This window comes from Primulina huaijiensis, unplaced genomic scaffold, assembly GCF_012295235.1.
Source record: "Primulina huaijiensis isolate GDHJ02 unplaced genomic scaffold, ASM1229523v2 scaffold42415, whole genome shotgun sequence".
Lineage (NCBI taxonomy): Eukaryota > Viridiplantae > Streptophyta > Magnoliopsida > Lamiales > Gesneriaceae > Primulina > Primulina huaijiensis.
The window spans coordinates 146,977-165,798 of record NW_027360177.1 but is presented as its reverse complement, the minus strand read 5'-3'; the positions used below and the strand labels follow the sequence as shown (position 1 = coordinate 165,798).

The 18,822-nt window shown below is 34.4% G+C and overlaps 2 protein-coding genes across 2 annotated transcripts; both read left to right on the top strand.

Annotated features, from left to right (window-relative positions):
• The first annotated feature begins 3,220 nt into the window (after positions 1–3,220).
• On the top strand, positions 3,221–7,538 carry LOC140969631 (pyruvate kinase isozyme A, chloroplastic). Its single transcript, XM_073431033.1, has 6 exons — positions 3,221–3,966; positions 4,447–4,537; positions 4,669–4,862; positions 5,740–5,861; positions 6,396–6,874; positions 7,016–7,538. The coding sequence occupies exons 1-6, from the start codon at positions 3,385–3,387 to the stop codon at positions 7,315–7,317; spliced, it is 1,770 nt and encodes a 589-aa protein (XP_073287134.1). The 5' UTR covers positions 3,221–3,384; the 3' UTR covers positions 7,318–7,538.
• An 8,557-nt stretch (positions 7,539–16,095) lies between these two features.
• Positions 16,096–18,577, top strand: LOC140969642 (uncharacterized). Its single transcript, XM_073431043.1, has 3 exons — positions 16,096–17,009; positions 17,121–17,310; positions 17,735–18,577. Exons 1-3 carry the CDS (start codon positions 16,611–16,613, stop codon positions 18,322–18,324), a joined length of 1,179 nt encoding a protein of 392 aa, XP_073287144.1. The 5' UTR covers positions 16,096–16,610; the 3' UTR covers positions 18,325–18,577.
• Positions 18,578–18,822: the final 245 nt, after the last annotated feature.

Here is an 18,822-nt window from a genome sequence, read left to right as displayed (position 1 = left end):
GATGCATCTCGAATTCCTTACATCGTCACTTTACAATTTCGACGGGGAGTCCGTGCACCTATAGAGAATTACTTCCCCAAGCCTCTTATATGGACACGTGTCCCATTTTATTTTAGTTTTTTTATTAAAAAAAATCCCTTGTTTTTATCTATTTTTCTCTCCCCCCTTGATTTGGCATTTTATTTCTTTTTTTGTTTTTCAAAATAGGCACATGTCAATTGATAGGAAGGGGAAGGAGCACAAACTCCCCCAAACGGAAAACGTCAACTCAATTCTTTATATTATTTTGGGGGGGTGGGGACATCGTCATATATTGAAAATTGCTGTCTAGTCATTAAAAGATACTTGCGTGGACGTTTTATAAGTTTTTTTGTTTAAAAAAATTGAAAATTTTAAAATAAAATTCAAATTTTTAATAAGTTTTTAACTTTTTTAACATAAATTTAATTTTTCATGGAAAAAAAGGAGGGCTAAGTTATAGTTCCAACCCCTGAACTCAACATTTCGCTACTTCCGTGCCTTGAATCCCGATTGAAAGTCCTGTATCAGCTTCCTTCAGAGCTGGGGCATCATTTGTTCAATCTCCAGTGATTGCCACAACATGGCCTTTCTTTTGAGGCACTGCACCATTAGAAGTTTGTTGAAAGGGGACGATCTTGCAATAACACATATCTTTTCAACACTTTCCGTTCTCTCATCTTCTGTGTAGTTGCGAAACTCCACGCCTTCCACTACTGATCCATCATTCGTTTCTTGATTGGGACCGAGTATCCCACATTCGGTTGCTATGGCCTTTGCGGTGAAAATATTGTCACCATCATTTTGAGGTGAACGCCTGCATATTGACAATCATCCACAGCTTTCTTCACGCCAAGGCGACACGGATCTTTCTGGCCAACAAGGGCTAAAAAGGTTAAACCAGTATCCTGTACTTTGTTATGTATTTCACCGTCTTCATGCCCGGTATCTGACACGTACTTATAAGCAAATGCAATGCACCGGAGACTGCTAGCAGCCATCTTGAATGAGCTCACGAAATTTTGACCTTTCAAAATTATCAAAAGCTGCGGTGTTTCCCTCGGTGACATAATAGTGAGTGCACATTGCTAGAATCATTTCAGCAGCTCCTTTAATTTCCAGTGTGCACGAACCTTGGACCCTTGTAATCAAAACGCCATCTCGAATTCGTGAATGGTTAGAATTTTATTGCTTGTGACACAAATTCTTAAATGATTTCTTTTATAAATTCAAAAATAATCGATCATTTCTTTTAACTCAAGCATGGGACACAACATGCATGGTATTTTATAGAGCAAGAATTTTAAGGTTGGGACATCAAGTCTAAAAATAAATAGTAATTCAGTGGAATAAACTACAATATCAAATGGCTCGCTTGATAAACACGACTTTGTGATATTTCTGGCGGTTCAAATGAAACGTCTTTCTCGTGTTTTATTTTATTTTATTTTATTTTAAAAAAATCTCGTCTTGTAATCGTCCTGCCACTACTCGTTATGGGAAATATCACGAAACTTTGGATATAACAATTAGCTAGTTATAATAAATATCTCATTTATTCCAGTATATATAGGAATTTATCACGTACGGATGGCTAGATAAAATCAAGGAAAATTGATTGAAAGTTGAAACTAGCTTGCAAAATCTAAATTTTAAAAACATTATTACATATTGAATTTTAAATGAATTTGTGTTTCCAACTCGATATCTATCATTATCTATTTGTTTTATTTACAATTAAATGAAGTTTTTTGGTCTCTCCCCTGTTTGAAAGATGTTTATACCACTACTATATATCATTTGCCATTTTTTTTGAGGTAAAAACTTGTGTGAGACGGTCTCACGGGTCGTATTTGTGAGACGAATCTCTTATTTGGGTTATCCATGAAAAAATATCACTTTTTATGCTAAAAGTATTACTTTTTATTATGAATATAGGTAGGGTTGACCCGTCTCACAGATTAAGATCCGTGAGACGGTCTCACATGAGACCCACTCTTTTTTTATTACCCTTTTCATTTACAAGTTTAGTTCCTTTTAAATCAAAATTTAGATTGTGTATTTTCAATAAATATTAAATTAAACGAGGGAGTAATAAATATTTCACTTTAAAGGTGAACTCAAATATTGTATGAAAACTGCGAAAAATCATAAGGTCCAAAATTTGTATGAGTCAACTAAAATTTTTTTTATGGAAACCGAAAGCATTGTAAATATTATTAGCAAAAACTACTTTAGAATGTTATTACGGATCGATTTTATGAAATTGATATTTGATTCAACCCGTTTTATAAAAAATATTATTTTATTTATAAATATCAATCAGCTCAATTCATCTCATGGTTAGATTACAGTTAACCAATAAAACATAGAAGCTATGAGGAATTGTTATGATTAAGGTCTAAGGACGTAGATGATCCAAACCAAACCAACAGTATCAGACTTGAACTTGACTCGTTTTAGATTGTTTGAGACTCGAGCGAGGCTCGAGCGAGATTCGATCTTCTATAATCAGGCTCGAGTTCGGTTTGTCTTGAAATTACTAAGCTTAGGAAAAGCTCAAGCTCGGCTCGTTAAAAACTCGTTGATCGTGTTAATCAAGACTGGCTCGAGCTTGATTCATTAATAGCGCGTTTATCATGTTTAAAAAGTCTGACTTGAGCTCGGCTCGTTTTCGAGCTCGTAAAGCATATAATTGAGATCGAGTTCAAGCTTGTTAAAAACTAAATATATCTATGAACTTATTTTAAATCAAAAATATAAATATAAATTCATTTATAGATAACTAAATTGACAAAAATAATAACAAAAAAAACATAAACTTAGTATATTATTGAACATTCTAAAATAATACAGTACTCTAACAAATGAGCCAAGTTCGAGCTTACGAGACACCTAAACAAGCCGAACTCGAGCTCGCGAGCCTATTATCGAACATGTTTGTGAGCCTATTATCGAATATGTTTACGAGCTCACGTGCCGAATATCTTTATGTTTGAGCTTGGTTTGATTAAATTTTCGAGCTTGAGATTAGCTTGATGATTAACAAACAAACTCAAACAAATTTTTTATGGAGGTGACTTCCGAATAATACATAAACAGTTTGATTGATTTCCGCCCTTAGCTATGATGCATCTCCCATGACGTGTGACCCAAACGGAAAAGAGATGCGTTGGTTGGTCAAATATATAACGGAGCACGTGAACCGATTCACTCAAGGAATATTCCAAACGTCGCTTCCAAAGCTACTCTTCTAGCTTCCTCCGCCGTTCTCTCTCTTTATTACTTCCAAATCCTCGTTTCTATCTTGATTCATTCGCATCCGAGGCCAATTCACGGCAGAGTGGAAGAGTTTCCCGACCATTTATGGCTCAATCTATAGACCTGTTCACCTCCACCTCCACCTCCACCTCCACCTCTCCGAAACCCCTCATCTCAAAACCCTCACTCCCTTTCCCCCCCGCCAATTTCCGTCTTCCGCACGCCAAAAGCCTCAATAAGTCCCCCTTCTGTGTTGAAGCCTCTGCGTCTGATGCCAATCCATCATTTTTTAGCTCCGAAAACGGCGCCGGAGGGGCTTTATCCGCTGCACTCCAGGACCACGTTCCTTTCCAGGTGGTGTCTGATTCGGGCTCAATTGAAGTCGATGCGGTTACGGAGGCAGAGCTGAAGGAGAATGGCTTCCGGAGCACGCGGCGCACGAAGCTGATTTGTACGATCGGCCCAGCTTCGTGTAATCCTGAGCAGCTGGAGGCCCTGGCGGTTGGCGGGATGAATGTGGCGAGGATTAATATGTGTCATGGCACGCGTGAGTGGCATCGTGAGGTGATTCAGCGGGTGAGGAGATTGAATGAGGAGAAGGGGTATGCTGTGGCAATTATGATGGATACTGAGGGGAGTGAGATTCACATGGGAGATCTTGGTGGTGCGTCTTCCGCAAAAGCTGAGGTAATGGAGTAAATATTTCCTATGCATAATTAATTCATTTAGTATTTCTGTATGAAGTATTTGCTTAGATTGTGTTTGTTTTAGGGCAAACCTGAGAATCTTATGTGTTAGTTTGGTGCTAAGTGTTTCAAGTTGTAATATTTGCTGCTTATGAGTGAAAGAGGTCTGCATTTTTAGCATCAGTTGAGATACTCTCTTTTTTTTCTTGCCCGGTTTCACATGGATCAATTTGTTTCATATTCTACTGATATTTAAGATTCAAATGAACGCTAAGCCATGGTGCATTGAAATGTTAGTTGAGTCATACTGCGCAAGAAAGATGCTTGAGATTCATCCTCGGAAATACCTTTCATTGGTGAATGGCTTGCTTTTCATTTTTGAGAGGCAACAACCGTATGATTATGGTATGCATCCCCGATAATATTTTTTTTGTTAAGTTGTGTTTACAGAAAAAAGTTGCTTCTTTCGTTTCTTATTCAGGATGGTGAAATATGGACTTTCAGTGTTCGAGCTTTTGGTTCAGGTCTTCCCGAACACACCATCAATGTGAGCTATGATGGCTTTGCTGAAGGTTCGGAACATATATCTCAAAACAACTTTGAGGCTGTGTTAGACTTAAGAATGATTATTTTTCTGTGTGATAAATAGCATGCACCAAAAACCATGTGATGCTAATGAATCATGTTACATCTGATGTGACAGATGTAAAAGTAGGTGATGAACTTCTGGTAGATGGTGGAATGGTGAGGTTTGAAGTGATTGAGAAAATTGGTCCGGATGTCAAGTGTCTCTGTACTGATCCTGGACTCCTATTACCCCGGGCCAATCTTACTTTCTGGCGTGATGGTAGCTTAGTACGGGAACGCAATGCAATGCTGCCTACAATTTCCTCCAAGGTGTGTGCCTAAATTTCCTCTTGATTTCTCTCAAATAATTTCCTCTAAGCAATTATAATTTATAAATTTTGTCGTGGGGCTTCTTAGTTCTTGTTTCATCAAAGCATGACCTTTTTCTTTGTTTGACTTACATATTAAATGTAGCATATTTGGTGGCAAATGAAACTTAGTTTGACTTACATGTTAAATGTAGCATATTCGTTTGAGACTGAAAGCTAGGTTGGAGTTTGTTAGGGACTGGAATTTAATTGTCTTGGTTGAGTGTCATCCAATATAAAGCATGTGGCTTTAGATAAGATACAAGGATGGAATAAGAAAGGTGGCAGTTTGGTGATATATTAAAAGTTTGCCCATGACTTGCAGTCATCGTAGTCTCGGAATGCTGTAGACAACTTGTGGGGTAAAACATGTTACTTGGTTGTCTAAGAGAAAGTTCTCATGGGCTACTTTGGCAATAGGTTTCAACCTCAATGCAAATTTTTTGTTATTTTTTTCTTTCTTGACCTGTTATTTTATGCCATTCCTTAACATATAACCCGCATTGAGCTCCAAATCATAATTAATTTTTTTATGCCTTTCCTATAACAAGTGACTGGCATTGAGCTCCAAAACATGATTAATCTTTCGGTATGTGGCGTCGCATTACAAAATACAGATAATTAAATTACGTTTTATCATTGTGGAAGGTTCTGCAAAGAAATTGGCAAGAGGTTGAGAAAATGACTCGATAAACACAAATTTTCTGAAATTGCCTCGCGTATAGCATAATATATTAGTGTTTGTATTTTTTGGTTGATGTTCATATTGTTTTTTATTGAATTTGCGACATGCACAGATTTTTTTCAAATATTCTCACCCTAAAACATTATTCTTTCAGGATTGGCTGGACATTGATTTTGGGATTGCTGAGGGTGTTGATTTCATTTCTGTATCATTTGTCAAGTCTGCTGAGGTTATAAAGCATCTTAAGAGCTATATTAAGGCACGAGCCCGTGATAAGTGAGTTAAAATTTTAGTTACAGCTTTGACTGGTTGTTGCAGAGTCATAGACAATTAGCAGCCTGTCATCCTAGCCCAAATTATAGTCTGGCATCAATTATTTTAGTATTGGTCTTAAGTATGACTTTATTATGCTGTAACGTCAAGAGTGCCAATGATGAATGCTCGACTTTTACAAGATTAGAGATTATAGTGGAATGTATCCTGTCATCTATGTCTAAGGTTTGCATTCTAATTTATTGAAATTAAAAACCGAATGTATCCTGTTACTTCAATCGACGAAACTTTCCTCTGAAATGTTGTACCTGTTTGTTTACCCTCGCCCATATTACATATTAAATTTATATTTTTTTTTCAATGTTTCTCTTTTTGGAAGGGGGATCGGTGTGATCTTATGAGTTATGATCTTTGATCCCACGTCTCCGTTTTCCACTTTGTGGAACATTTCTGTGAACCATGATTCTTTGATAAAATCAACATGTCCTAAGTCCTCAGATTTTCGAGTAACTGATATCTATGGATTTGGTTATGCAGTGACGTGTCTGTGATTGCAAAAATAGAAAGTATCGATTCATTGAAGAACTTGGAAGAAATCATTCAAGCATCGGATGGAGCTATGGTAGCAAGAGGAGATCTTGGTGCACAAATCCCCTTGGAACAGGTTCCATCGGAACAGCAAAAGATAGTCCAAGTCTGTAGGCAATTAAATAAGCCTGTAATTGTTGCGAGTCAGTTGCTTGAATCTATGATAGAATACCCCACACCAACCAGAGCTGAAGTAGCTGACGTTTCTGAAGCAGTTCGCCAACGAGCAGATGCCTTAATGCTTTCTGGTGAGTCGGCAATGGGACAGTACCCTGAAAAGGCATTGGCCGTATTGAGAAGTGTTAGCGTGAGAATTGAGAAATGGTGGAGAGAGCAGAAACGTCACGAAGCTATGGAGCTCCCTGGTATAGCATCTTCTTTTGGTGACAGCATTTCAGAAGAGATATGCAACTCTGCTGCTAAGATGGGTAAGATATATCTGTGTTCCAATTTGTATAAATAGCTACTGCACTGACTGTTTTCATGTATCCATGTAATATATGGTTTTAATGTCTTCCTACTTGGTTTTGACCTTAATTTTTCACTTGGTTTTTTTGTGAATGTTGCAGCCAATAACTTGGAGGTTGACGCCATATTTGTTTATACAAAAACTGGTCACATGGCATCTCTTTTGTCACGTTGCAGACCCGATTGTCCCATTTTTGCATTTACTACCACCACCTCTGTGCGGCGACGCCTGAACCTGCAATGGGGTCTGATACCGTTCCGTCTGAGCTTTTCCGATGACATGGAAAGCAACCTCCACAAAACTTTCTCCTTGCTCAGAGCACGGGGAATGATAAAATCAGGCGACCTGGTAATTGCTGTCTCAGACATGTTGCAATCTATTCAAGTTATGAACGTCCCGTAGAAGTTGTGAGAGGTGGGTAGGTTCCTTGACGTTATTTCATCCATAAAATGGGTTTAAGCATCAGCACTCGGCATTTTGTTTAATCTTGGAAATCAAATGATCCCGACTCTAATCCCGTCTTCAAACTCACGGCTCCTACTAATTATAATACGGTTTACTAGGATGAATGTGTCTTGGTTGAGTAACAGTTTCATTTTGTAGCAAAGTTGAGTTATATTTTCCCTTGTCTTCCAATTTTTTGAGTTTCGATCAGAATCTTTAATTTTTGTTGAAGGTATGTATTATTGTGGTAAATCGGCAGATATTTATATGCAAACTATGAATCTTGATCTGTTCTATGTATTTTACTCTCTCTCTCTCTCTCTCTGTTGATGTGGTACTGTAAATCGCTGTCGATGAGACACATGACACGTGAAACATGATTACATTTCTGCCGATTGGGGAGTAAATAATTTTGAATCCACCTTAAAACAAATCTCACCCCAATTGTAGTAAAAAAGATGGTCACAAAAAGTGCCTCAAATAGATGTTCGAGTTGGTAGATAGACTAATGTTCGGTCAAATGATTAAGAGTTCAATTTTTTTACAAATATTTTTTCAGACAGTTTTTTCAATATGATTTACTTAATCAATGTAGTTTACCGAAATAATACAAGATAATATATAAAGATAGCCACAAAAAGAACAAACTGGAATCGATGCTCGTTATACTATGGGCTAAACTTGGTGGCCGATCCCTTTCCTGTTTCAAAAACTTTTTGAGATAAAGTTTCGACAAATGACAAGCATATCTAAAGTTAGCAGCCCATTCCTTTCCCCTTTCAAAGACAAATTGAGATAAAGTTTCGACAAATGACGTGCAAATGCTTAAAAAGCAGCACTGATAAGCCTTTGTCGCTTTAAGAATTCAAAAACCATCCAACTTGTATTTTTGCTCCCCGTTTCTTAGATAAAGCATCGGATACATATCATTTCAAAGAAGACTCAAATAAATAGATAACGAATACGTAAAAGAGTGATTTTAAACTAATGAAACCACAAATTCTCTTATTCTATATAAATTACTAGGTGCTAGAGAAACAGCTTGAGAGATTAAAAGTTTATCATGGAAATACTCCCCTGTATTTGTTGTATTTGGCATTTTACCTCTCTTATCAAGTGTAAAAATTATAATATACAGTCGATGTTAAGTGTCAAATTAATTAAATATTTCGGGGAATTGAACGCGAAAAACACTTTTTTTTTTCTATCTAATACGGAGTCATACAAACAAATAAGAAAATTATTGAGCATTAAAAATTTAACGCACAGGTTGTCATTAATTCTTTATCTTACATAATATTTCCATTATATAAATCAATATAATTAAAATTTACTGTTAATAAATTTTAATAATCAATCACTATATATACGAGTTACACGTTTTGTAACAGAAAATGGGCCAAAAGATTGCAAATCCAGGAGCGCACAAGGGTTCGATTTACAGTCAACAGAAGTATTTAAAAATATATTTTAAACCTATTGACGTCTCCAACCAAAAATTGGTACACTTATTGACCTTCTATAATTTTGAAATATTATCAGTTTATTAGTTTATGATATGAAATATGAATAATATTGACCAAGAAAATGGCGTCACGGGGCAACCCACCCAATTTTTTTTCCGAATTAGTCTTTTTAAACAAGCATTGATCATATTTGTATGATCTAAACCGGAAAATATCATTTACATCGTAAAACAATGGCGAATTATATAATTTTTCTATATTAATTGTTTATTAAAATACAAAAACTAATCATGGTGGCAAGAATTGCTAGCACATGATGACAGAGTGTGTATATATATATATAAATAAAAGGATGCAAAAAATTAAACTCGAGTAACCTTGATTGTAATACATTGCCTACTTTCTCTATAGTGACACAACACGTACATCTTTTGATTCCTTTGCAGAACAGCACAAATGCAATAATTTATAGCTTAATGAAATTAGCCAAACTTTCAAACAAGAATATGCGACACATATATTCCCTACCATTAATAATTTGCTAGCAGTTGTGCCTTTAGTTATAGGGCAACGTGCAATTTCCACGTTACCAATTACATACATACATATATATTTATATATATAAAGTCAATAAATATCGTATTATTCTGCATAAAATTGGCTTTCTTCATAAAAAAAAATTTTGAAAAGTTATAATCCCAACCAATTTAAAATTTATATGTACCTCACGAGTATCACAATTCTTAATAAGACATTCATGTTTTCAAAAACAAAAGATATATGGTCTAAAATATCATCGCTATTATTTGGAAAAAAAAACTACATAAAAATTAAAAATAAAATAAATAAGGAGCCATTGCAAGTTTGCAACGTAACCACCGATACAAATTGTTTATGAAAATGCGTGTTCCTTTTTTTTTTTACTTTTTTTTCCAGAGAAAAGGGACCCGTCGTTTCATACAAAGGTCCTTGTAATCATTGAACAAACATGTCCCACTATTCTTACTATTCTTTTATATATATATATATATATATAAACAAGTACAGTATTATATATATTATTTTAAAATATTAAAATCAAAACTATAATATAATATTTGAGTAAAACATTTTTAAAAAATATATAAATTCGTCAAAACAACCCTGACTCTGTCGCTGTTATTTGGGAGGTCCATAATATATATAATGCACCCTTTATTTAATTAAAGGAGTTCTAATTTTAAATTTTGTTTTGTTAAGACGTGTAATGGTGTCACTCAAAAAGTGACGGGGAGTTTGGTTTTAATTGATTTTTTTAATCATTTTTAAATTCATATTATAATATTTCAAAGTTCAAACATGACACATTATATTTTAAAATACCTCAAATTCACATACCAAAGAATCTGACATAAATTTTTAGTAGAAAATGTGTAATTTGAAAATAAATTAATGTGTATGTTGTTTTTTTTTTATAAAATATTTTCATATAATTGATAATTTTTTTTATAAAATATTTTCATATAATTAATAATTTAGTATGTTTTCAAGAGCGACCCGCGATGTAAACTGTTGGGAATATTGAATAATAATATGGAAAGTTACAATTTATTAGCTGTCGTAACTTTAAAACCCAACCCTAGTTATATTAAAATAGGACTCTGTCTCTTAAATGTGACACACGTACCACCAGTCAAATTAAATTAATTTAAGACAGTATGTACAAATCTAAAATTATGTATGCACGTGCAACGAGCCTATTCAACATCACGCCAACTTATAATGTTCGTGTATCTGTTTGGCATGTGACATATGTGGGGAGGGGAGTATCAACATATTCATGATAATATAGGTATCGTTATATTATCCTTTGGTTTATAAATAATACATATATATATTTTGGTATGTAAGTATTGTTGAATATATTATTTTACTATGTATTTGTGTCCTATATAAAATTAGTGAAAGAGAAAGTGTCCTATAACCAAGTCAAACCCGTTGATCATGAGCCGGTTTCAGTTAGAGTCCGGGTCTGAGTCAAACCTGGCCGCGGGTCGATGGGTTTTATATCCGTAAACCAAGTCAAACCCGTTGATCATGAGCCGGTTTCAGTTCGAGTCCGGGTCTGAGTCAAACCTGGCCGTTGGCCATGTTTATCGGTAATACATGTCTAAAAACAGACCAAACAAGACACGAGGTGTAAAAAACTGATGCATCCCAAAATATTCTTAACCCAACGGGGTTAAAACCTATGAATTTCTGACAAAACCCAATTTTCATCGTGTTAATCTAAATTATTGGTATGAAATAATTGAGGTCCCATGTATTGATCAAAGTGATGGGACATCAATTCTTCATCCACCTTACATAAAAGATAAGCAAACACATGAGCCCCACGCACAGTATAAACAAGACCTAATACTTCAACTGCAGTAATAAAACTTTGACAGAAAATGACATCGATGTTAAAAATATTTTTCAATCTATTTCAATATTATTATTATATTATATAGGTCTTTATATTTGTATAAAAGTCGACATATATATGTTGAAAATTTAAATACTAAAATTTGATAACATGATAAATATTTCAGATATAAAACAGAATAATATGATATATTTCAGCCTCATTCCCCACATCTACCATTTTTAGCGAGGAAAATCTGTGGTTTCCCAAACAAAATGCTGGTACTAATTTAGACATCCACACAAACGTACGACATTCAAAAATATTCCCGATACTTAATTTCACGCAAAGCTAGATTAAGTCAGGTTTGTTTAATCTTTTCGGGAACTGAGGTTTCATCCATGTTGCCAGAGTTTAGCAGATCGTGAAACATGTGCCTAATATTTGACTTATAATCATATGCTGTAAGGGGTTCAGAGTTTTTAAAAGCTAACAAAAATCAGCTAGTAAATAAAATTAAATGAAACCAAGCTAACAAGATAAATCGGAAGATCGAAGAAATAAGCAGCGTGTACTTTATCTAACTTACAAAGACCCAAATTTAACTTTCATAATATTTTGTATTTTATCTAAGTACAAAGGCTAAGGATTTTTGTGATTATTATTTATAATAATTAATTACTTTAATAAATTAAAAGCCCGTATGCTCTTGATTGGAAGTCTGAGACATTTATGAGCACTAAAGAGATATAATATAAACATCAAACTTTTGTCACAAAGTAATAGCTCAGAAAACGAGGTTCCTTGAATTACTATTTCGTACTAATTTTATGCATTTTGACTGTGTATTTTCTTATTGTAATTTATAGTACAATTATATTAACATAAATATTAATGTACAAAAAATAACTCAAAATAATTCAGTTGACGAGATTGAAAGCGAATGATATTCTTGATTCCAATAAAGACTATCAAATTTAATATATTATTTTTGAAAAGAAATTTTTTTTTGGTTTAAGTTATGTTTATCTATACTATCTTATATTATATCATTAATTTGTGATATAGAATAATTAAATTTGGTGTCATGATGAATATTTTAAAATACCAACAATATATTTTAAAATTATAAAATTACTCTATTTCTTTTAATTTATTTTAGTACATTTATGCATTCCCTTATTATTGCCACGTCTATTTTTCAATTTTTTTAAAACTATTAATTTTTTAAAATATTTATCCAAATTTTTAAAATTTTAAATAATCATATCATTCACAAAATAAAATTATTATAAGAAAATATTAAATTAAAAATAAAAAATAACACAAAAAATATCACATATATACATATTACGCCGGTAAAAAGTTATTATTATTACTATTAATCGATGATTTCATATTCCACATCACTTCTCACCATATTTTTGCTCTGCTTCCATTTTTTGACAACTTTCATTTTAATTTTAAATTTTTTTTTTTAAAAAAAAACTACTTCCTACTCTATTTCTTTTTCGGAATCATTTGTGCCACGAAATGTTTGGGTGCACGTAAATCGCCATATATGGTCAAAATTCTTGCTAGGTCAAGTCAAGCGATGGACTATTCAAGGTCCCATGTTATCCAACTTTGACCCATTATTTAATTTTCTACCACAAATTAATTTTACCTTCACTTCTGTACATCGCCTTAATTTCATAAATTCCATGGTCAAATAAACTTATGTGCGGCAATAATTTCGTAGCTGATTTATTTGTTTTTTTATATGTTATATATATTATTATATTATTAATGCAAAAGCGAAAAAGGCGTTTGTTTTCATACATTTGAAGTATATATTTGATATTATATTTGCCATACTATTAGTGTCCCACAGCTTTATATAAATAGTTGTTTATTTATTCTTTGTTTTGGGTAATTACTTTTATCAGTCAAGGAAGAAATATTTCAAACTCAATTTTCTGAAGAAAAAAAATTACGCACTCTGCGTATTAATAACATGTGCACAAAATTAAAGGCACATATATATTCATGTCCGTACGTGAATAATGATTTTTTTTGTTTTTGTGTGTGTATATATATTAAATGTCTCATATTGAGTGAATTAACTTTTTAAGAGTTGTATATATAAACTTAGACAATCATCTTCTTTGAACTAGTTTTTGAATTTGAGTTAGATCCAAAGTTCAATTTTAACGTTATATCATAAACTAAAATTGTGTATGTATTGGTGGACTGTGTATAAATCATCAAATATTATCTTATAAATTTCTCACTCCATTTGATGCACGGTGCAAAGGAGTTAAAAGTGTCAATTTTATGAGGTTCAAAAACAAAATTTAATTCTAACATATTATCATTTATAAAAAAAATCTAACAAATGATCATTTAAAAAAAATCTAACAAATGACCCTACCAAATAAGCGACCAAGCAATCTCCGAAAATGTTTGAATTGAAAGGTAAATTTAATTTCAAAAATTAAATGTGATCTGACATCATGTTTAAACAAGATATCGGGTTGGAGACTTAACTATAACAATTTCCTTCCACAACTCAAAATAAAAAATAAAAAATATATATGTGGTATTCTTATAATTCGAGCTTTTATTTTTGCCATAATTNTATGGACGAGCAGTTTTCAACAAATAATTTATATCAGTAAATAGATAATAGCACTAATTGAGACGTTTAAAATTTTGTATAATATTTTGTAGGCTATTTTCTTCTCACATTTGGAGAGATTTTAGATTTTTTATTTTTTTAACTGGGAATCCGCATCAGATTTTAATAGAGGTACACTGGACAAACTTTCAAACTGAACTCAATAACTTATAAACCACGTCAACAAAGTAACAATTCTAGACAAATCTTTTTGTGACTATTAATAAGAAATAAAATATGTAACAAATTGATCACAAATACAAATATTCAACCAACTTAAACACTCTCCTCACCGATTTTAGATTATTTTCGAACATACAGAAGTTGGCGTGGAAGAACATTTTTACCGTGACATGTGGATCACAATAATTAAAAGCTAGAAAAATGTTGAATAGTATTTTTTTTCCCGTAGTGAATGTTTAATAGTTGCGAGTTATCTTCACGTACGAGGGATCATTATGAAGCAATTGTACATTTTTTTTTCATTCGAATGTAACCTCTACATTTGAATTAATATCGAATGTTTTCTGATATTTAATTAAAGTGTTTTTTAAAATAAAAATATTTCCGATGACAATAATTGGGCAGGGTTAAATTTTATTTTAAAAAAACCAAAAGATGCCAATTTTAACTTCTAAATTTATGTCTTGGTATATATCTCTTTTCATCCAAACATATAACAATTTATGCTTTCCAGAAAAAAAATATACGTAATATTGTATCCAATTTAAATGCTTTTTTTTTATTTGTATCTATCAATTTATCCAACTATATTCGCTGGAAAAATTAATTTAATTGAAAATATTGTGATGAGGCAAGGGTTATTAGTATTATAGGATTTGGTGCTCGAATGAATATTTTATCGTTTCACATAGACAAACATATATACAAGTTTTGATGCCTATAATCATCTCCAAAGATAGACAAGATTTTCAGAATAATTACAAAGATATAATGCATTCAAATAGTATCAAATCTTGTTGTATCCATGCTAATAAGCCCACTCAAGATCGATGGAAACACTAATCGATCTTGAAGGCTAAATGACGAAGGCGAGGGCCATCAGCCAGATAATCACGTGAGGAGATATGGGAGATGCGTAGGTGAGTGTTGAACTAATTCCCGGCGAAGATGGGAGAAAGGTGACTGCAGAGACATTGTTAGTTTGGCAAAGTTATGAGATTCTTAGTCATGGAGGGAACACATAAAAAAATTAGTGATAGATAGACGTACATAGGCAGTCGGTAAAGTAAGAGAACAATTTTGGGTGTGAGACAAACCACATTGTCGTTTCGAACCACGACGACGTCAGAGCCAGTGTAAGGAGAGTGGAGGGAGAGGTTTGCAAGGTCTATGGTCACATGATGAGAGGCACCGGAGTCCAGCAGCTACTCAGATGGAGCGGAACAGCACTTATGGATGTTCATTATAAGTGCAAGTGCATCAACAGTAGCTTTGATGCCTTGCATAGAAAGGATCGAAACTGCAGAAGCCATGCATAACAATTTGAGGGCGTGAGTTTTAAGGGGTCTGGGAAACAAGATTAATGGAGATGAGGGGCGTGGCTGTTTGAGCAGGATCGGAGGAAGCCATGAGCGTACGTTGTAGGTTTGAACGGCGCGAACCAAAAGGAAACTGGTATTATATATGATTTGGTGTTCGAATGGATATTTTATTATTCACACAGAGTAACATATATACAAGTATTGATTCCTATTATCTCATAAGATAAACAAGATTTGCAAAATAATTACAAAGAATAAAATAGAATCTTGATGTATCCATGCTAATGAGAGTTTAGTTAATTTGATTGTGTTGTTTTTTTAATAAGAAAAAGCTCTAATATCATTTATTTTATCTAGCATTTGTTATAAATATACGGATTTAAAAATATTACTTGTATAATTATCAGATTAACCTAATAAATCCGAATCCGTTAATTGAAATGGATCGGGGCGGACCGTGGATTTTGCACATATTTTCTCAAGTCGACGAATATGAGCTCCTTATAATCTCAACGGATGAGATGTCTAATTGACAAACCCGGCCCAAATGATTGTCATCCGAACGTCTGAGAAGTAAAATGTTCAAAATCTGATTACGCTCGTCACACCTGATCATTGCCTGAATTTCAGGACATCCAACGCCCGATTATGTTACACGTGGCAGTTCAGCACTGCTCTATATAAATCCCCACTCCCATTCGCTTCACAAATCTGCAATAATGAAGCGGGTCTATTAATTCGGAAAAACAGAAGAGAATCAAATCGAAGCATCTCACCGCCGGCGACAAAACTCGCCGGAGCTGTCTCGTGTATCCTCTCAAAATGCAATGCTAATGTCTACGCGTGTTCCATGATAAATCCTAGCTATAACTACAAGACTCTCGTTAAGTAAAGAGGAGATTTTCGTTTTCTTTATCTTTTTCGCTCTTCTTCTCTACTTTTGTTTGTTTGGTTGCTGGCTGGTGTGAAGAGTGTTTTCTTCAGATCTCTTTTGAAATTTCTTCGGAAATTACGATGATTTAGAGGTGAGATTGAATTTTGATCGGAAGAAAAGGGCAGGCAGAGTTCGAAATGTTGAATTCGGCTTGCTTTTATTTGTTTATTTGAGTCGATGTTTTTGAAGTGCTTTTGGTAACTTATTTCATGAATTGAGTAGTTTTTAAGAGCTCTGAGAATTTGTTCAACTGACAAGTAGATAGGATAGTTTGGTAGAGTACCGTTGCTGGAGTTGCAAAATGCCATTCCCCATGAAAATACAGCCGATAAATTATAGTGAGTCATCGATCCGAAACGATGCCGTCGCGAAGACGCCGGTGTTGAAGTCACGGCTGAAGCGGCTATTCGACCGTCCGTTCAACGGTGTTATGAGGATTTCAACGGTGGATAGACCAGCGAACGGCATCACAGCAGCTGAGTTTGAGCCGAGCTCACTCTGTTTAGATAAAATGGTCCAGAATTTCATCGAGGAGAACACTGACAAACAAACCAGCGGTACTGTAGCCATGAAATGTGGGAGAAACCGCTGCAATTGCTTTAACGGCAACAGAAACTACAGCTCCGACGATGAATTTGATGTCTTCTCCGATTCATTCACTGCCAACTCTTCTTTCGGTGATTCCTCGGATATTCTCAAGGTAAAGATCTTCGTTTACCACCTCCCAGTTTCATTTTTTATTATTATTAATTTTGGAGTTTATTCCCGTTCAAATTTCAGTTTATGAACCGATTTGGTTTTCTGAATGCAGAGTTTGATACAGTGTGCGAGTATGGTGGAGAGAAATCTATTGGCAGACACATCGAGGATCGTGGAAAAGAATAAAACCTGCAGAAGAAAAGACGATTTGAGGAAAATTGTCGCCGATGGATTAATAACTCTTGGCTATAATGTCGCCGTTTGTAAATCCAGATGGGAAAAATCTTCCTCCATTCCAGCTGGTAAACTCCCAACTTTCTCTTTATACATCATTCTGTTTATCAATTTTACTTTGTGCGAATTAATTTCCTAACATTCCATGTTATTACATCAATTCATTTTATATTTCCCCTCCGTAAATCAATTGAACACAACTTTACCAATTTAAGAGTTTCGACTTTGGGATCTGAAATCATTAATGGGTTGTGGAAGTGAATTTCAAATCCTGACGAAGAACATATCACAGTTTTGTTTCCCAATTGAATTTATATATGGAAATGATTGCATACTTTTGAGCTTTCTCGAATTCAACCTCCTGGATCTGAACATTAACCCCTTCGCTCCTCAAGATTTTACGATTAATTTTATTGTACATCATAATCAGGGATTTTGCTCGATTTATGACAAGGAAATAAATGGGCTTTACTTGTTTTCGCAATGATGCAGGTGATTACGAGTATGTTGACGTGATATTAGATGGCGAGAGACTAATAATTGACATAGATTTCCGATCGGAGTTCGAAATTGCAAGATCCACCAGTAACTACAAGGCAATTTTGCAGTACTTGCCGAACATATTCGTCGGGAAATCCGATCGGCTTCTTCAGATCGTGTCGATCGCGTCGGAAGCCGCGCGCCAGAGCCTGAAAAAGAAAGGCATGCACATCGCGCCTTGGCGCAAATCCGAATACATGAAATCTAAATGGCTTGGCCCTCACACCCGAATTCTGCAACCAAAAGCAACTACCCTCCCCCAAAACGACGCCGCCCAGGAGCCCAAGCCCAAACCCGAGCTAGTACCAGAACCAGAAGTTGCGGAGGTGTCAGAAAGTGAGGTTGGAGAATTGGATTTGATTTTTGGAGAGAAGTCATCGTCGTTTGAGGCCGATTTTGAGTCGCCCAAATTGCCGGCGAAATCTCACGATGTCTCGCCGATGGTGGTGTGGCAGCTGCCGGCGGTGAAGCCGAGGAGTTTAGAGAGGGGTAATAAGGCGGTGGTCACTGGATTAGCTTCCCTCCTCTCAGAAAAAAATTAGTTAATCAACAATAAAATAAGGAAATTTTGGTTTCAATTTTAGTGTTACTTTTGCTGGACTCATTAATTACCAACTTGTTTTTGCTGTTTAGATTTTGTACAGATCTCCGAAATATGTGTGTAAAAATGGAGATTTGAGCGTAGGGAAATTTTTTGGGGGTAGAATTTTGTTTTCCCTAATTTTTAAAAGAAGGGTCCGATGTAAAAAGCTCCAGAAACCACTATTAGTTACAATTTCATATTTAATAATCCTCGTTATGTGCGTGCTAATATCATATTATTAGTTTTGATAGGCTGTATTTTTATCGTGCACATTTATGTGAGCACTGATGAGGTGTCATTTACTTATTGGATGCGCAATTTTTTTATATTTCATCACATCCAATAGGTGAGTGACACATCATCGGTGCTCACATAAGTGTGCATGGTAGGTGTGCAGCATATCAAAACTCATATATATATATATATACATATATGTCAGTTTTTTATATTATTAATT

Excerpts from the sequence above, each read along its gene's own strand:
- LOC140969642 (XM_073431043.1), top strand. The coding sequence starts at position 16,611 with ATGCCATTCCCCATGAAAATACAGCCGATAAATTATAGTGAGTCATCG. Across the intron at positions 17,010-17,120 it reads ATTCCTCGGATATTCTCAAG|AGTTTGATACAGTGTGCGAG; the intron begins GTAAAGATCTTC and ends TTCTGAATGCAG. Across the intron at positions 17,311-17,734 it reads ATCTTCCTCCATTCCAGCTG|GTGATTACGAGTATGTTGAC; the intron begins GTAAACTCCCAA and ends GCAATGATGCAG.
- LOC140969631 (XM_073431033.1), top strand. The coding sequence starts at position 3,385 with ATGGCTCAATCTATAGACCTGTTCACCTCCACCTCCACCTCCACCTCC. Across the intron at positions 3,967-4,446 it reads CGTCTTCCGCAAAAGCTGAG|GATGGTGAAATATGGACTTT; the intron begins GTAATGGAGTAA and ends TTTCTTATTCAG. Across the intron at positions 4,538-4,668 it reads CTATGATGGCTTTGCTGAAG|ATGTAAAAGTAGGTGATGAA; the intron begins GTTCGGAACATA and ends CTGATGTGACAG.